Here is a 12,323-nt window from a genome sequence, read left to right as displayed (position 1 = left end):
CAGAGACTTTCACAGATTTCCGGTCAGGGCACTGATACTAAACCTCAACACTCACAGGAAGAATTCTTAACAATTGTTAAGAAAAGACCCTGTTCTGACAACACACAGGCCTAACCGTCTACATGGGAAACACACTGCAAGAACAACTAGCAGAATCAGTCCAGTAATTAATTCCAGTTTTTAAATAACATTTTTCACTTTAAGAAAAAGTTGCTAACTCAAATTCGAGAAACCTCTAACTACTCTATAAACTGTGGATTATGGAGCCGAGACACTAGGTCAAGGCAGAGGATGAGTATTTCTTGGATTATACAGTGACACAGCCTCCAAGAAGACAAAAACAACCACTTTTTATAAGTTTCTGTCCTGCTGCAACCTACCAGCAACTGAGCAAAATGAACTGCACTGGAGTCAATGCACTGCAAATTAAGAGATGGCAGTACATAAAATCTTAATGAACCACAGAAGAGACACTTAAGAACTGAACTGCAAACTAGGACATGATTGCAAGAATTGATTTTTATTTATTTATTTTAAGAAAATGACATTTAGATTATGGTATAACTTCTACATCAGAATACTTCAGACTGGTAAACATATGAAAGGGCAACGCCAGATAGTGCAATAGAGAAATACCACAAAACTGAGTGTTTCCAATTCATTTTACTTACTGTTCCTATTATAATCACTTATCATCCTCTGGAAAACACTGACAATGCAATACTCTATATTTAAGACAAATGCACCACAGTTCACTTTGAAGAATAACAGTTCCCCATAAGGCTACTTAGCCTATGCTCCTGACCCAACACAGAAACCAAAATTTACCCATCAGCTTGTATGCAATAAAAAGTGAAAAGCTATAAATTCAATATAGTGCCTCAAATATTTCAGGCTGTACTTTCATCCTTTAAGCTGTTTCAAGCAATTACCCAAGTACTCATGAGTACAGAGTACTGATCATCTAAGCATTTTATCCCAGGTAATTGCAACTTGGTCTCAACAAAGCATCACCCAATTCACTATACTATCAGATAATGCATAGTATGAAGATGAGACTGCCAGCTTAGGGGTAGAAAAAAGAGGAAGGAATAAAAAACAGGAAAAAAGGGAAGAAGAAACTCCAAAAACTTGTTCAGATTACAAACATGCTTATTGCTTAGTTTCGACTACCTATATCTCTTCCCAAAACCGTTCTTTAAAATGCTTCCAAAGACTGATACTCAAAACCCCATAAAGCTACACTTTTTCTTGTGAAGTCTTTATACAATACTTAACTATTCTGCACTTCAGTACATGCAAGCCAACTGACCCCAGAATATTGTTACTGCTCATGCCAATGTTTGCATTTTTGCCCAGTTTTCTTTCATTCAAATTTCTTCTCTTGACTGCTTTAAGCAGCAACTGAATCAACTTTGCAATTTGGAGGCTGTGATGGTACAAAATCCCCCAGTCCAAGTGCAGAAAGCTAGTATTTCAGCTTTTAGTTTACACCTCTCTTAGTTCTCACTCCTATCATGCTTTTATTCTGAATAATTATTTTCTGCTATTTTATATGAAGAACATTCCCAAGTATTTTACTTTCTTCATGAGAAATGAAGCTGTTTTACAAAAGCAATCTGTTTAAATTCAAGTGGTGATAAAGCAGCTTAAACTATCCTTGCATAACAATGTAATGAACACTGTGGGCTAATAGAACTTATGCTTAAAGCTATGAAATTTTTTTAAGTGTTGCTTTTATTTTTATATTAAAAAGCCCAAACTGATTCTTCCACAAGCCTGGCTTTCAGAAGTAGCTGTTGAATCAATGCCAGAATTTCCAGAAGTTACAGAAATGAATGTTTAAAAACAGATTATGCTCTCAAATTCCCATTTGCTTACCCCCGTGTTGGCAGGATATTTTTAATAATCCTTACTAGCGCTTGTGTTCAATATTAAACGCAGTACAACACATTTGTCAAAAGCCAAGATTATGCAGACCACTTCTACCCTAGACTTCTCTCTAGATAAATGAATTGACAATGCAGTAAAAACATGCTGAAGGCACCTATTAATATTGTGTTTATGCCCAACTTCACTATACAGTTCCTTCCTTAAAGCAGAAAACATTTGCTGTTTTCTCTCTTCCACATAAAGCATCATAGTAGTGAACATTAGAATTTAACCCAAAACCCTCAGCTTTCCTACAAACATTAAGAAAAAAATGATTTTTTTTTTACCACAGTGACTTATCTGGAGAACTTTTTTTTTTTTCTCTCCTGGCTCTATATACCTCAAACACAGCCATTTAAACCCTAGGAAGTCAACTGAGGTTTCCTTCTTAATGAAGGTCACAACACTTTTAGGGTATGATTCATGCTTTCTAAATGAAGATGTTCCCAATGACAGGCACATCTGGCTGTATTAGTGTTCAGGTAGATAAACAGGCAGGATCAGTTTTGTAAATGTCACTACATTAAAGACAATCTAGGATAAGAACAAGTCTACTGCAGACACACCAACTTCCCCCCCACGATGAGATGAAGATGTCTACAATCAGCTGAGAGCCACTGTACCCTGTATCTCCAATACTTTAGTCTCAGTTTCTGAGTTTGTGACCATATGCCAAGTGTGATATAAACATGGATCAGAATCATCTTCTCTACAATAGCCAATACATAAATGACACATATGAAACAAGCAGAGTTACTTTTTAACACCCAGCTCCCCAGCTGACCCTGGCTTGATGCTCTTTGCACAGGCCTATCTGACTGCTACAAATCAAACATCTTTCTAAAATTAATCCCAACTGAAACTGGCTCTGATCCTGAAGTTCACCAGACCACCAAGAAAAGTTGCATGCTGTATCACATGTAATCTCAAAGCTGCATGATATGGAAAGTCAGACTATAAAGATTTTTTCTGCAGTGCAAGGAGGCTAGGATACACTTTATGAATGCATAGTAGCCATGATTAGAGAGGAAAATGCACTGAAGTTTTAATTAGGGTTCCTAACAGTCAAACAGCTTGTAGTCTCCAGATTGTAAAGGACTGCCACACCACACTCAATTCCAACATAAGTTCACATGGGAATTCTAACACCTCACATTGAGTCTACTGTAATAGAGGGTTCTCTATTCAAGAAGAACCCAACTAGACACCAACACTTCACCCTTAACACTGCAATTTCCTTACCATGACAGTTCAGGCCCAGTTGCTCCCAGCAAGATCTATAGGTAGCAAGCTACAATTTTCACAAAAGTTTTTGCACAAATTGAAGATTACCTGCTATCAGAAACCTGTACAGTATAAAACCTAAGTAGAAACACAATGATCTTCCAGGAATGATTCCTAATTTGAAGATCTCCCTAGAGTCCTAATTATACCCAGAATCCAGATCTCATCAACTTTTGGTTTTGGTAAAAATGAAATCTCTACTGTCAATTTCCAGGGAGAAACAGTGACAAAAGCACCTTCTGCAACTCCACAGTTTTCTGTTGGGAATGATTAGAGCAGAGCTACATTCAGAGATGAAGAGTAACAGAAACACAAGTACAGTTGAGTGAACAAGGACAGACTGACAAAGGCAAAGGGAGCTCTCATTGACAAAAGAGAAATAGAAATACAAAAAAAAAAAATCGTGAAGTTCAAAACTTTCCACCTTATTCACTACAGGCCTACTACAGAAAAATAATCCATATGCAGTTTCCTCAACTACCGTCCTGAAAGACAGCCTACTCTTACTGTAAGAAGTGTGACTTCATTTAGATACTTGAGCCTTTCACACTGATGTCAGAAAGGCCTTCCTGTATCTTTGCTTCTTCCCCACTCCAATTTGAAGTTATTTCATGATTCTCTAAACATCTCACAGCTAGTATCACCCGGCTAACATGGTGTTTCCGCTTCCTCATGCACAGGCATCCCACATTAGTACTGTACACTCTTCACATTGCTATTTTCTTATTTTCACATGCCAGTGATCTCAGCAACACATGCTGGTTTGCATTCAGCAGAGAAAGCATTAAATTGGCGTGACACTCCTAAAACCCATTGCATTTCAAGTGACAAACAAATGCAGCAGATGTGCAACACTGGAACAGAAAGAGGTCACAGCTACTAGATGTTAGCAGACAGGCCTCTATTTTTAACAGGCTTTTTTTTTGCCAAAAGCCTGTTTGTCCATTTGCATCAATACTTAGGAAGTCTGTTAGAAATGCAGGAGCACGAGGCAGAGTGGGAGATATCCCAGGAGCTGCACTGCACACGGAATCCTGTTAAGCTGGTGTCACTGAAGCGCTAGGCAGGAGACAATGCCCTCACCTCTTAAAGAAGTCACTTTCTGAGTGCTGGAGCAACCTTCCTGAGCCCTGGTAAAAGCTTTTCAGGAAAGAAGGGGCAGAGACAGACGAGGGGAGACCAGGTGACGCAGATTCACTCTCATTGAGAGCGCGCCGAACCCCAACAACAGGACTGTGCGGGCAACAAGAGAACATAGCAGATGGGTCAGCGCGGATTTGGATACAACAAAACATCCAGATGAAAGATAACTGGCCAAGTATCCCGTCTTGGCTTCCAATAACTTTGTTTCCCAGAAGATAAAGTACATCAAGTGCACTACTGGGCAGTTTTCCTGCTGATACTGATTTTGCTAGTACAGATGATTTCTTTAAAGAAACATTTCAGTGAAATTGCAGAAAAGACAGACCACCTTATTTCTTTAGCCTTATTTATTCTCAAGGCATATTCAGAATAAAGAATCTGAAACATTCAGAAAATATCCTTGGAAATCTGCTTCCAATAACATAAACCACTTTGTTTCTTCCCTACAGTTTTCTCTTGCCTTTTTTAATAACATGCATTGCTAGAACACATTAGAAAGTCTAGATTATTTAAATGCAGTATTTTTAGATAAATTTCTGTGAAGTGTTTAAATCAAGATATTTCTATGACACAGTTAAACGTTACTTAATAATAGTAATAAGTGTTGGGGGAGGACATAAAAATTCAGTTTCTTTTACTTAACATTCTTATTAATCCTCACTAGTGAAGAAGAAAAAGTCCCAGCCTAGAACCAAGTCGTTACAAACTGTTTTGACTGAGAATCTGCTGATGATGCCACTTTAATGAGCAACTTCTTAAAAGTTATTACAAAGAAGTGAAGTCAGCAAGTCCTTCAGTCTGAACTGTCAGGGTTTCCTGTTTGCATACAACATGGTCAGTGGAAAAAAAATAACCAAAGTTTATCTCAGTAAAAAACACATTATTTATCTCTTTAGAAACACAATGTAACAAAGCTATTTCAAGGCTGGCTTCTTTTTTAACCTTTTCTAAACTTTTTTGCTTTTCTTTACTGGCTGGTGTGACATTCACACTTTTGTTTTAATCTAGACATCAGATAGCTGAGAAGTTATTATTTAAAGTCATTTTTAGAACGACTAAAAAGTGAAGTTGCAGTCAAGCACTGAAACATGAGTAGTTTGGAGAAAGTACTCCTCCAAAAGAAAAAGATCAGCTCCTCTGGGCCTCAATCTGTTTTGAAATGGACAGTCACCTACTGCAGATAGCCAGGATAGAGGCTGAGAAAGAAAGTGCAACCAAAGAGATCCACAATGAACTGTGGGGACCTCTTCTGACTGAGTGAAGGAACTCCTGAAGAACAGTCTTCCACATCTTAATAGCTGGAGCATCTCCAAAAAGGAAGGGGAAAAAAGTTACAGAGGGAAGCTCTGCAGAAAGGCAAACAGGGAAATGGCATGCCTCACAGTTCAGTGGAACTGTTTAATCCTTCAGTCCTTCCATGAAACTCCTCACCAGTTTTAATTCTGGACATACTCTGGGAGCTTTGGCTAACACACAGACAGACACTTGAAGCTGTCAGTGCTTTTTTCCTCCTGGCATAAGATTGTCGGGCCACCATCTCTGCAGCTAAAAGCAGTGAGGACCTCTTCTCCAAAGTGCCTGACTGCCAAAAAGGTACAGCTCACAGGTGGCAAATAAATAAATAAAGAGATGGGCTCCAGCATCTAGCAGGACAATCAATTTACTGGATCGATGCCTCTCCTGAATTGCTAATTCAGGGATTAGCAAGTTACTGCAAAGCCCCGAACTACCCAGAGGTAGACAAGACAGGCTAAAAATAACTAACTAGAACCCACAGCAGTGCAGAAGCAGCTTCCGTAAAAAGGGACAGGGGTGAGTGGCAGGAGGCAGCAGTCTCATGGCACGACATGCCTGACTCACCTTGTTGTCTCGACGCAGGTCTGCCGCAGCAGTGGGGACCGGACGCTCTGCGACCTTCCGTTCTGGAAGGTTATCCTGCGCCTGGCGCTGGACGGGGGATGGCTGAAGGTGTGTGCACGTCTCCTGAACTGGGGGGAGTCAGAGTCTTCCTCGGGAAACGGCTGCCAGGTTGAGGATACGGGGGACGATGGAGGAGTAGCTGGTGGGGAATCGCCTGGTGAAATGTCCTGCAAGGAAGTGCTGGCGGAGTGAGGCCTGCCGCTCTGCACCCTGCGACAGCTCCTGCCTAACCCCACCGGCTGCACGCCGCATAGGGGCACTCTCCCCCTTCTTGGTCGTGGCCTATTGTATGCTAATTATCACCAAAACCAGACATCCTTTGGTAATTTACTCCAAACCAGCAGTGCCCTTCTTAAAAAAAAAAAAAGAGGAGGGAGGAATAAATATGTATATGCAACGCAAACAACGTACTAATTACTCTGGGCATCCTCTCACATGAATCGGCATTCCAGCTACCAGACTTCTGGCTCTATCAGGAAAACACAGGAATTTGAAAGAGTAGGGAAACTGCTTTTAGCTAGTTTCCTCGACATATCATGAGCATACTTCCTGTACCGTCATAGCGATATCCTGGAAGAGAGACTGTTATTACACAGCCAGCTTATGAGTAACTGCAGCAGGAAAACCGTAACAGAATCTTCACCTCCTGGGAAAACCAGCAATCAATCCTCACGTGACATACAACATTAAAAACAGGAAATAAAAAGAAAGTGAACAGTTCCGCCTGCTTGCCCCTAAAATGCATCCCCAACAGCTGGTTTTAGATCAAAAATTCTTACTTCCCTAAAGCAACTTACAGAAAGGATTCTTAACCTTCAGAGCATTTCCTTTTGTTAAGATATAACCTTTTTAATTCCCTTAGTGAAACAAGCCAAAAGCTGACCAGAAATTCTTTGCTTTTCGTAAAAGCAAGGGAAGTGTAGAAAAAAAGGACTGGCAAACAAACAATAGATTAAAGCTGAATCTTCAAGTCAACAGATATGCCAGCATTCTTACACACCTCCCTGTGGAAACTCTTGAGTTTTGTAAATTGATGTGCTTTGTGCTACTTCCTTCAGCTGGAAGCAGAGTGCCAAATTTACGCTTCATTAACACCCGTGCCTGAAAACGTGCCAATTTTAACTAAGCTCCTTACATACTTTGTCAGAAGCAAGACTGTTGCAGCGCTCAAAGCTGTCCACGCTTCCCAGGCGGCCTCGCATCCGGTTGGCTCCCTGCAAGAGAAAAGGTGAGTAACTTCATCTGGTCTTTTCCTCTTTTTCTGAAGGTTAAACAAAGATGGCAACAGCTGTGCAGGTGAATACAGGACAGCTCATGCACGTGACACATCTGACGTAAGACCACAGATCATGGGGCTAGAACTGTATTGTACAAGCAGTGACATCTTCAGGGGGCAAAACTGTATCTTCTCCCTGCTTGCTCCCAGGAGTTTTAAACCTGCAGCTCTATTGTCTGAAGCAACTGAGTATTTCCTGATTCATTTGAAGCGAAATAGCTGAGTTGGCTTAAACAGTTGAGTTCAAAGCTCCAGACTTCAGTACTGCGCTTGCACTGCAGCTAACGGAGGCATTTGACATACTACAATCTCAACAGAGTTTAGTCTCTATCTAAACATTTCAGACAAATTAAGTCCACCTGGATGGAAGCAGGGAAAGCACTAAAACACTTGAGAGAGGAAAAAACACTCTCTAGCAGCAAATCCAGCCAAACAGCACCAGATACAAAGAAGACTTTTTAATTATAATACAGATAGCCCTGAGGCAAATTAGCCAGCAACTAGTGTTAGCAGATCTTTGCCAAACTTGTTAACAGTCATCTGGTTTCACAGGAAGAGGAGATAGAGATGCAGTACTTTTGACCACCTTCCACTCCTAATTCCCACGAAACACTGGTGATGTGTGCTGTTAGACACTTCTGACAGCTGAAGTTGCTTTCAGTACTTTACATGGGAAAAAATAGTCTAGATTTTAAGAAAACTATAGATAGAGCTCCTCTTGGTATGCTTGCGAGTCCAGGGGAAGTTTTGTCAACATCAGCAGTATTTAGCTGACTTTTTCCTGGTAAGGTTTATTTTCAAGACTTAAGAGTGCTCTTTAAGTACACTGTCTCATTTAAGCTCATTAGCAATGAATAATCTGCCTAAAGCATCTCTTCAGTGATCCTCACAATAAAACAACAGCAAAGGATAACCTGGAAGTTTCTCATTAGCTTTAAATACACACTTTTGGTCCTGTAAGAAGGGCTTTTTGGTTCAGAAAAAAACACCCAACAAATCAACAAAGAGGTTAGTGCAGCATGGGCTGGAAGAAATCTGTTCATGAGGTCAAACAGAGGTTATATTTATTTTTCTGAGGTACCTCACTAGGAAGCCACAGCCTGTTTTCAGTTCTAACCTGACAAAAATAAAATGAGTCCAGCAAAACAAACAAGTGAAAAAGTGACATTCCTCTGGGACTGAGTGAAGCCAGAACACAGAACACAGAACCCAGCATGTTTCCTTATGGTGAGTTGTATTCACAGAATCACAGAATCACAGAATCCCAAGTAGCTTAAAATGTCACTTGATGCTATTTATCTAGCTAAGAAGCCATCCACTTAATGTGTTCCCAGATATCTGGTTACTACATACTTATTTCTAATTTTGCTAAGATTGAGGCTGCATCTCTCTCCCACATATACCGACTTTTTTTTTTTTGGTACTTCAATCTTTCTATCTAGAAAATGATGCTGAATGCACACTTTAAAAACCAAAACCTGAAGTTCTTTCTTGATCTCTTTGTTACTAAAGGTACTTTAAAATAAAGAGTTGTTATACATAATTAGCATCCTATTACATCAATACCATGTGACTTGCAGCTGCTGAAGGAGAGGAAAACTCACCACACCAAGAGATATTTGGTACCTAAATACCTTTAGGAATTAGCCAGAGTCTGTTAGGCTTTTAATTGCTTGATAAAGAATGAGAACTGTCAAAACAGTCACTGTATAACACATGTATGAACATGACACACAGTATACACACACAGATACTTGTACATATTTGCTTTAACCAAGTAATTAATGGTCAAACTGCACTGTAATTTTTTTTCTCAGTCTTGCACTGTGTAACCTTTAAACGGACTCTCAAGAATGAACCCCTATGTGTACTGTGATTCACTATAATGCACTGCTCTTCCTGATCTATAGCAGTTTCACGTTAAAGATAAGACAACAGCAAGTCCACTTCATGAATAGCAGACTTAAAATTGTCCTGAACGAGACTGGGATGTCCACTTCTCATAAACTCAATCATGGACTATATAGACCCTTACACTGTAACATGCAGCATGTCACAGTGACCCTGGCAAGAAGAAACATACTGTATCAAAACCAACCAATATATAAGCAGTTTCTCTTCAAAGACTCTTCAGTGCATTTCATCTAAATTACTTTTCTTGACACAATCAGAATGCTATTATGTCTGTATATCGCAGGGCTGCTTTACTGGGTTATTCCCAATGATGTATGCCTGTTCCAAAACCACCGCAGGGTTAGTGACCCACTGTCAGAGCTAGGGCACTTTCCAGTCACATGTCCTTTAGACGTGGAAAAGCAATCAGACTCAGCACAGGCATGACTATAGCTGTCACCATCTGATGATATTCCAGACTGCTGAAATTATCCAGATCATCTGACCGTCATTGCCCTCTTTTCCATGCCCTCTCTCTTTTCATATTCAAACTGAGCCCCTAGTGTGTAAAACTGCTTACACAACAGAGGACAGATTTGATCAGAAGAATTTTAATGCTAGCTTCAGTCCTAGATCAAACTCACACCTAACTGTAAGTTCTAAGGATTCTCCCCAGCAAATAATATTTTGCCTCCTTTATAGGGAACATCAGTGGCATCCTATGTTTGTAGATTACTTTATGACATGCCCATATAAGCTGCAGGACAAGTGCAACTTAGACCTTGATTTAGCATGGTACTTTAAAATCACTAGCAGAAGGAACTTGATTTCACTGCTCAAAACTATAGTTTGACTTTTCCGTCCAGTATTCATAGCTCATCATACTTTCTCTGTAACAACATGCTGGATCCCAGGCACCCAGCCTTCTTCAGTTATCCCTCTATGTGCCTCTTCTCTGCTTCCAGGACACTCCCTACTGAGCAGGGAACATTAAGCAGAACCTGCAATTCAGACTTCTTAAAAAAGCTATTTAACAGAAGAGAGCTCCAGTAATTATTTGCAATTCAGTATCATGCCTAGCTAGCAACACTGAAATGAAGAACCACTCACTTTTTAAGTGTATTGCTTTTTATTGTCCCCCGCCTTTTTTTTTCTGCAAAAGGACAAATTTGTTACTAGTTCCTAAAGATTTTGTGACCAGTATGAGCAATTTTAGCTATTAGAGTTAAGGCGCTGCTTCTCTGAACAGAAAGATTTCCAGTTTATGCAGACACATTCATTCACACTTTCAAAAAAACATGTCTTTAGGGGATCAAGCAACCATCCTGATTATTTTTTTATTTTCTATCTTTAATGGGCTCGCACAGCAGGAAGTGGTCACAGAATCACAGAATCAGCTAGGTTGGAAAAGACCTTTAAGATCATCAAGCCCAACTTTTAGCTCAGGATTCTGAAGCAACACATCTGATAACGCTCAGCTAACTCACTTGCACCTAAAATGAACACTCATTATTCAGAAAGTTACCTTTTTTTCCCTCTGTACATGCAGCCTTAACATAAACTTTCTAGCACAGTTAAGACAAAAGCAACCCAGCTGTAACCCTCAGATTTCACAATAGGGATATCACTTCATTAAATGTTTATCAGACTGAAGCCAAAACCCAGAAAAATCTGATAGATCTTTACTATCAAAGATATATGGGAGAATTGCTGACAACGAGTTGTTAATCTTACCCTTGAGAAGATATTTTCCAGAGAGCTAGTCAAGGATTTCTTGGCTTTGTTTTTCAGAATGTCAAGTTTAAACCTGCCACCGCTGGTGGTGCTTTCTGGAATTGCACTGTTAGAAACGGTCTGTTGAAATGAGCAAGGACACAATTCAGCTTTGGCAATTCTTTTTGCAATTGCAGACCTCCAAAGACTAGAGCTAAACCAGATTACAGAGCAACAACATACCCTTGGCCTTTATCGAAAAAAACCACCACAAACAAACAAGAAATCCCTGCAAAACAAAAGCCCCCACATGCTCCACCCCAAGAACAGTTAAAAGCACATTCCACCCCTAAAGACTATCTTGCAAAAGCATATCAGTTTAACAGTACTGTTACCCATTTCCTTTGCTAGATAAGTTTGGAGTCTAAAATGAAACCAATGTCCTCTTCATCCTTCTTCTCCCCAAGAAATAACTGTTTGGGAGTGAAGATCAGGAAGAAAGGGAAAGGACAGAAGAAATATCCTCACACTGTAAAGAAATCTAGATCTAAAAATAATTGGTTGTCTTTCTTCCCTCTCTTCTTGTGCCCCAAGCTTAAAAAAACCCAAGCATTCCACTTGGATCAATCCAAGTGGAATCAATCAAACAATTTCTCTTTCACAGTCCTCTCTTAATTACAAAATGCAGCTTCAGCTATCCCTGATGAACTCTAGCAGTGGCCTGATAGTATTCAAGGTTGCATTTTAGCAGAGGGGAAGGAAGGAGAATAATAATACAAAACCAAGCTTTACCGATGGTGCTTCACCAATGTGAACATGTGTTTTCTGCTTAGTTTCACAGAGCTGGCGTAGATGTAAGATCACAAGTTCATTTTCTTCCTGGTCATTTTCAGGCTTCATTTTCTGTCAGTAACAGCAAAGAAAAGAAAATGTTGTCTCTCAAGTCAAGATTTGCTTATTTTCCCTTCCATATGTATGTATTATTTGAAATTAATATACTGATATGCCAGATGCTAGATTCCACTATCATTGTATCAAATTGCACTACTGTTTGTGTGACTTCATACTCCTGAGCAAAATAGACCAAAACTTTCCACATGCAAGATATTACAGGCTAGGAAGAGGTGGGAGCCTTAGGCCCACACATTTTGTTTTCTAAGGT

The 12,323-nt window shown here is 39.8% G+C and overlaps 1 protein-coding gene across 3 annotated transcripts in view; it reads right to left on the bottom strand.

Annotated features, from left to right (window-relative positions):
* TBC1D4 (TBC1 domain family member 4) overlaps nucleotides 1-12,323 on the bottom strand; it is a 104,093-nt gene that overhangs the window by 20,620 nt on the left and 71,150 nt on the right. For 2 of the 3 annotated variants that reach the window (XM_065678107.1, XM_065678110.1), the window contains exons 7-11: nucleotides 11,954-12,064; nucleotides 11,183-11,302; nucleotides 7,419-7,493; nucleotides 6,220-6,446; nucleotides 4,300-4,449 (exon numbers count right to left, since the gene is read on the bottom strand). In XM_065678107.1, the coding sequence (XP_065534179.1) occupies nucleotides 4,300-4,449; nucleotides 6,220-6,446; nucleotides 7,419-7,493; nucleotides 11,183-11,302; nucleotides 11,954-12,064 (683 nt within the window). The remainder of the gene's footprint in view (nucleotides 1-4,299; nucleotides 4,450-6,219; nucleotides 6,447-7,418; nucleotides 7,494-11,182; nucleotides 11,303-11,953; nucleotides 12,065-12,323) is intronic. The other variant, XM_065678109.1, reaches the window with a different exon arrangement.

This window comes from Lathamus discolor, chromosome 4 (assembly GCF_037157495.1).
Source record: "Lathamus discolor isolate bLatDis1 chromosome 4, bLatDis1.hap1, whole genome shotgun sequence".
NCBI lineage: Eukaryota > Metazoa > Chordata > Aves > Psittaciformes > Psittacidae > Lathamus > Lathamus discolor.
This window is presented reverse-complemented; position numbering and strand designations above follow the sequence as displayed.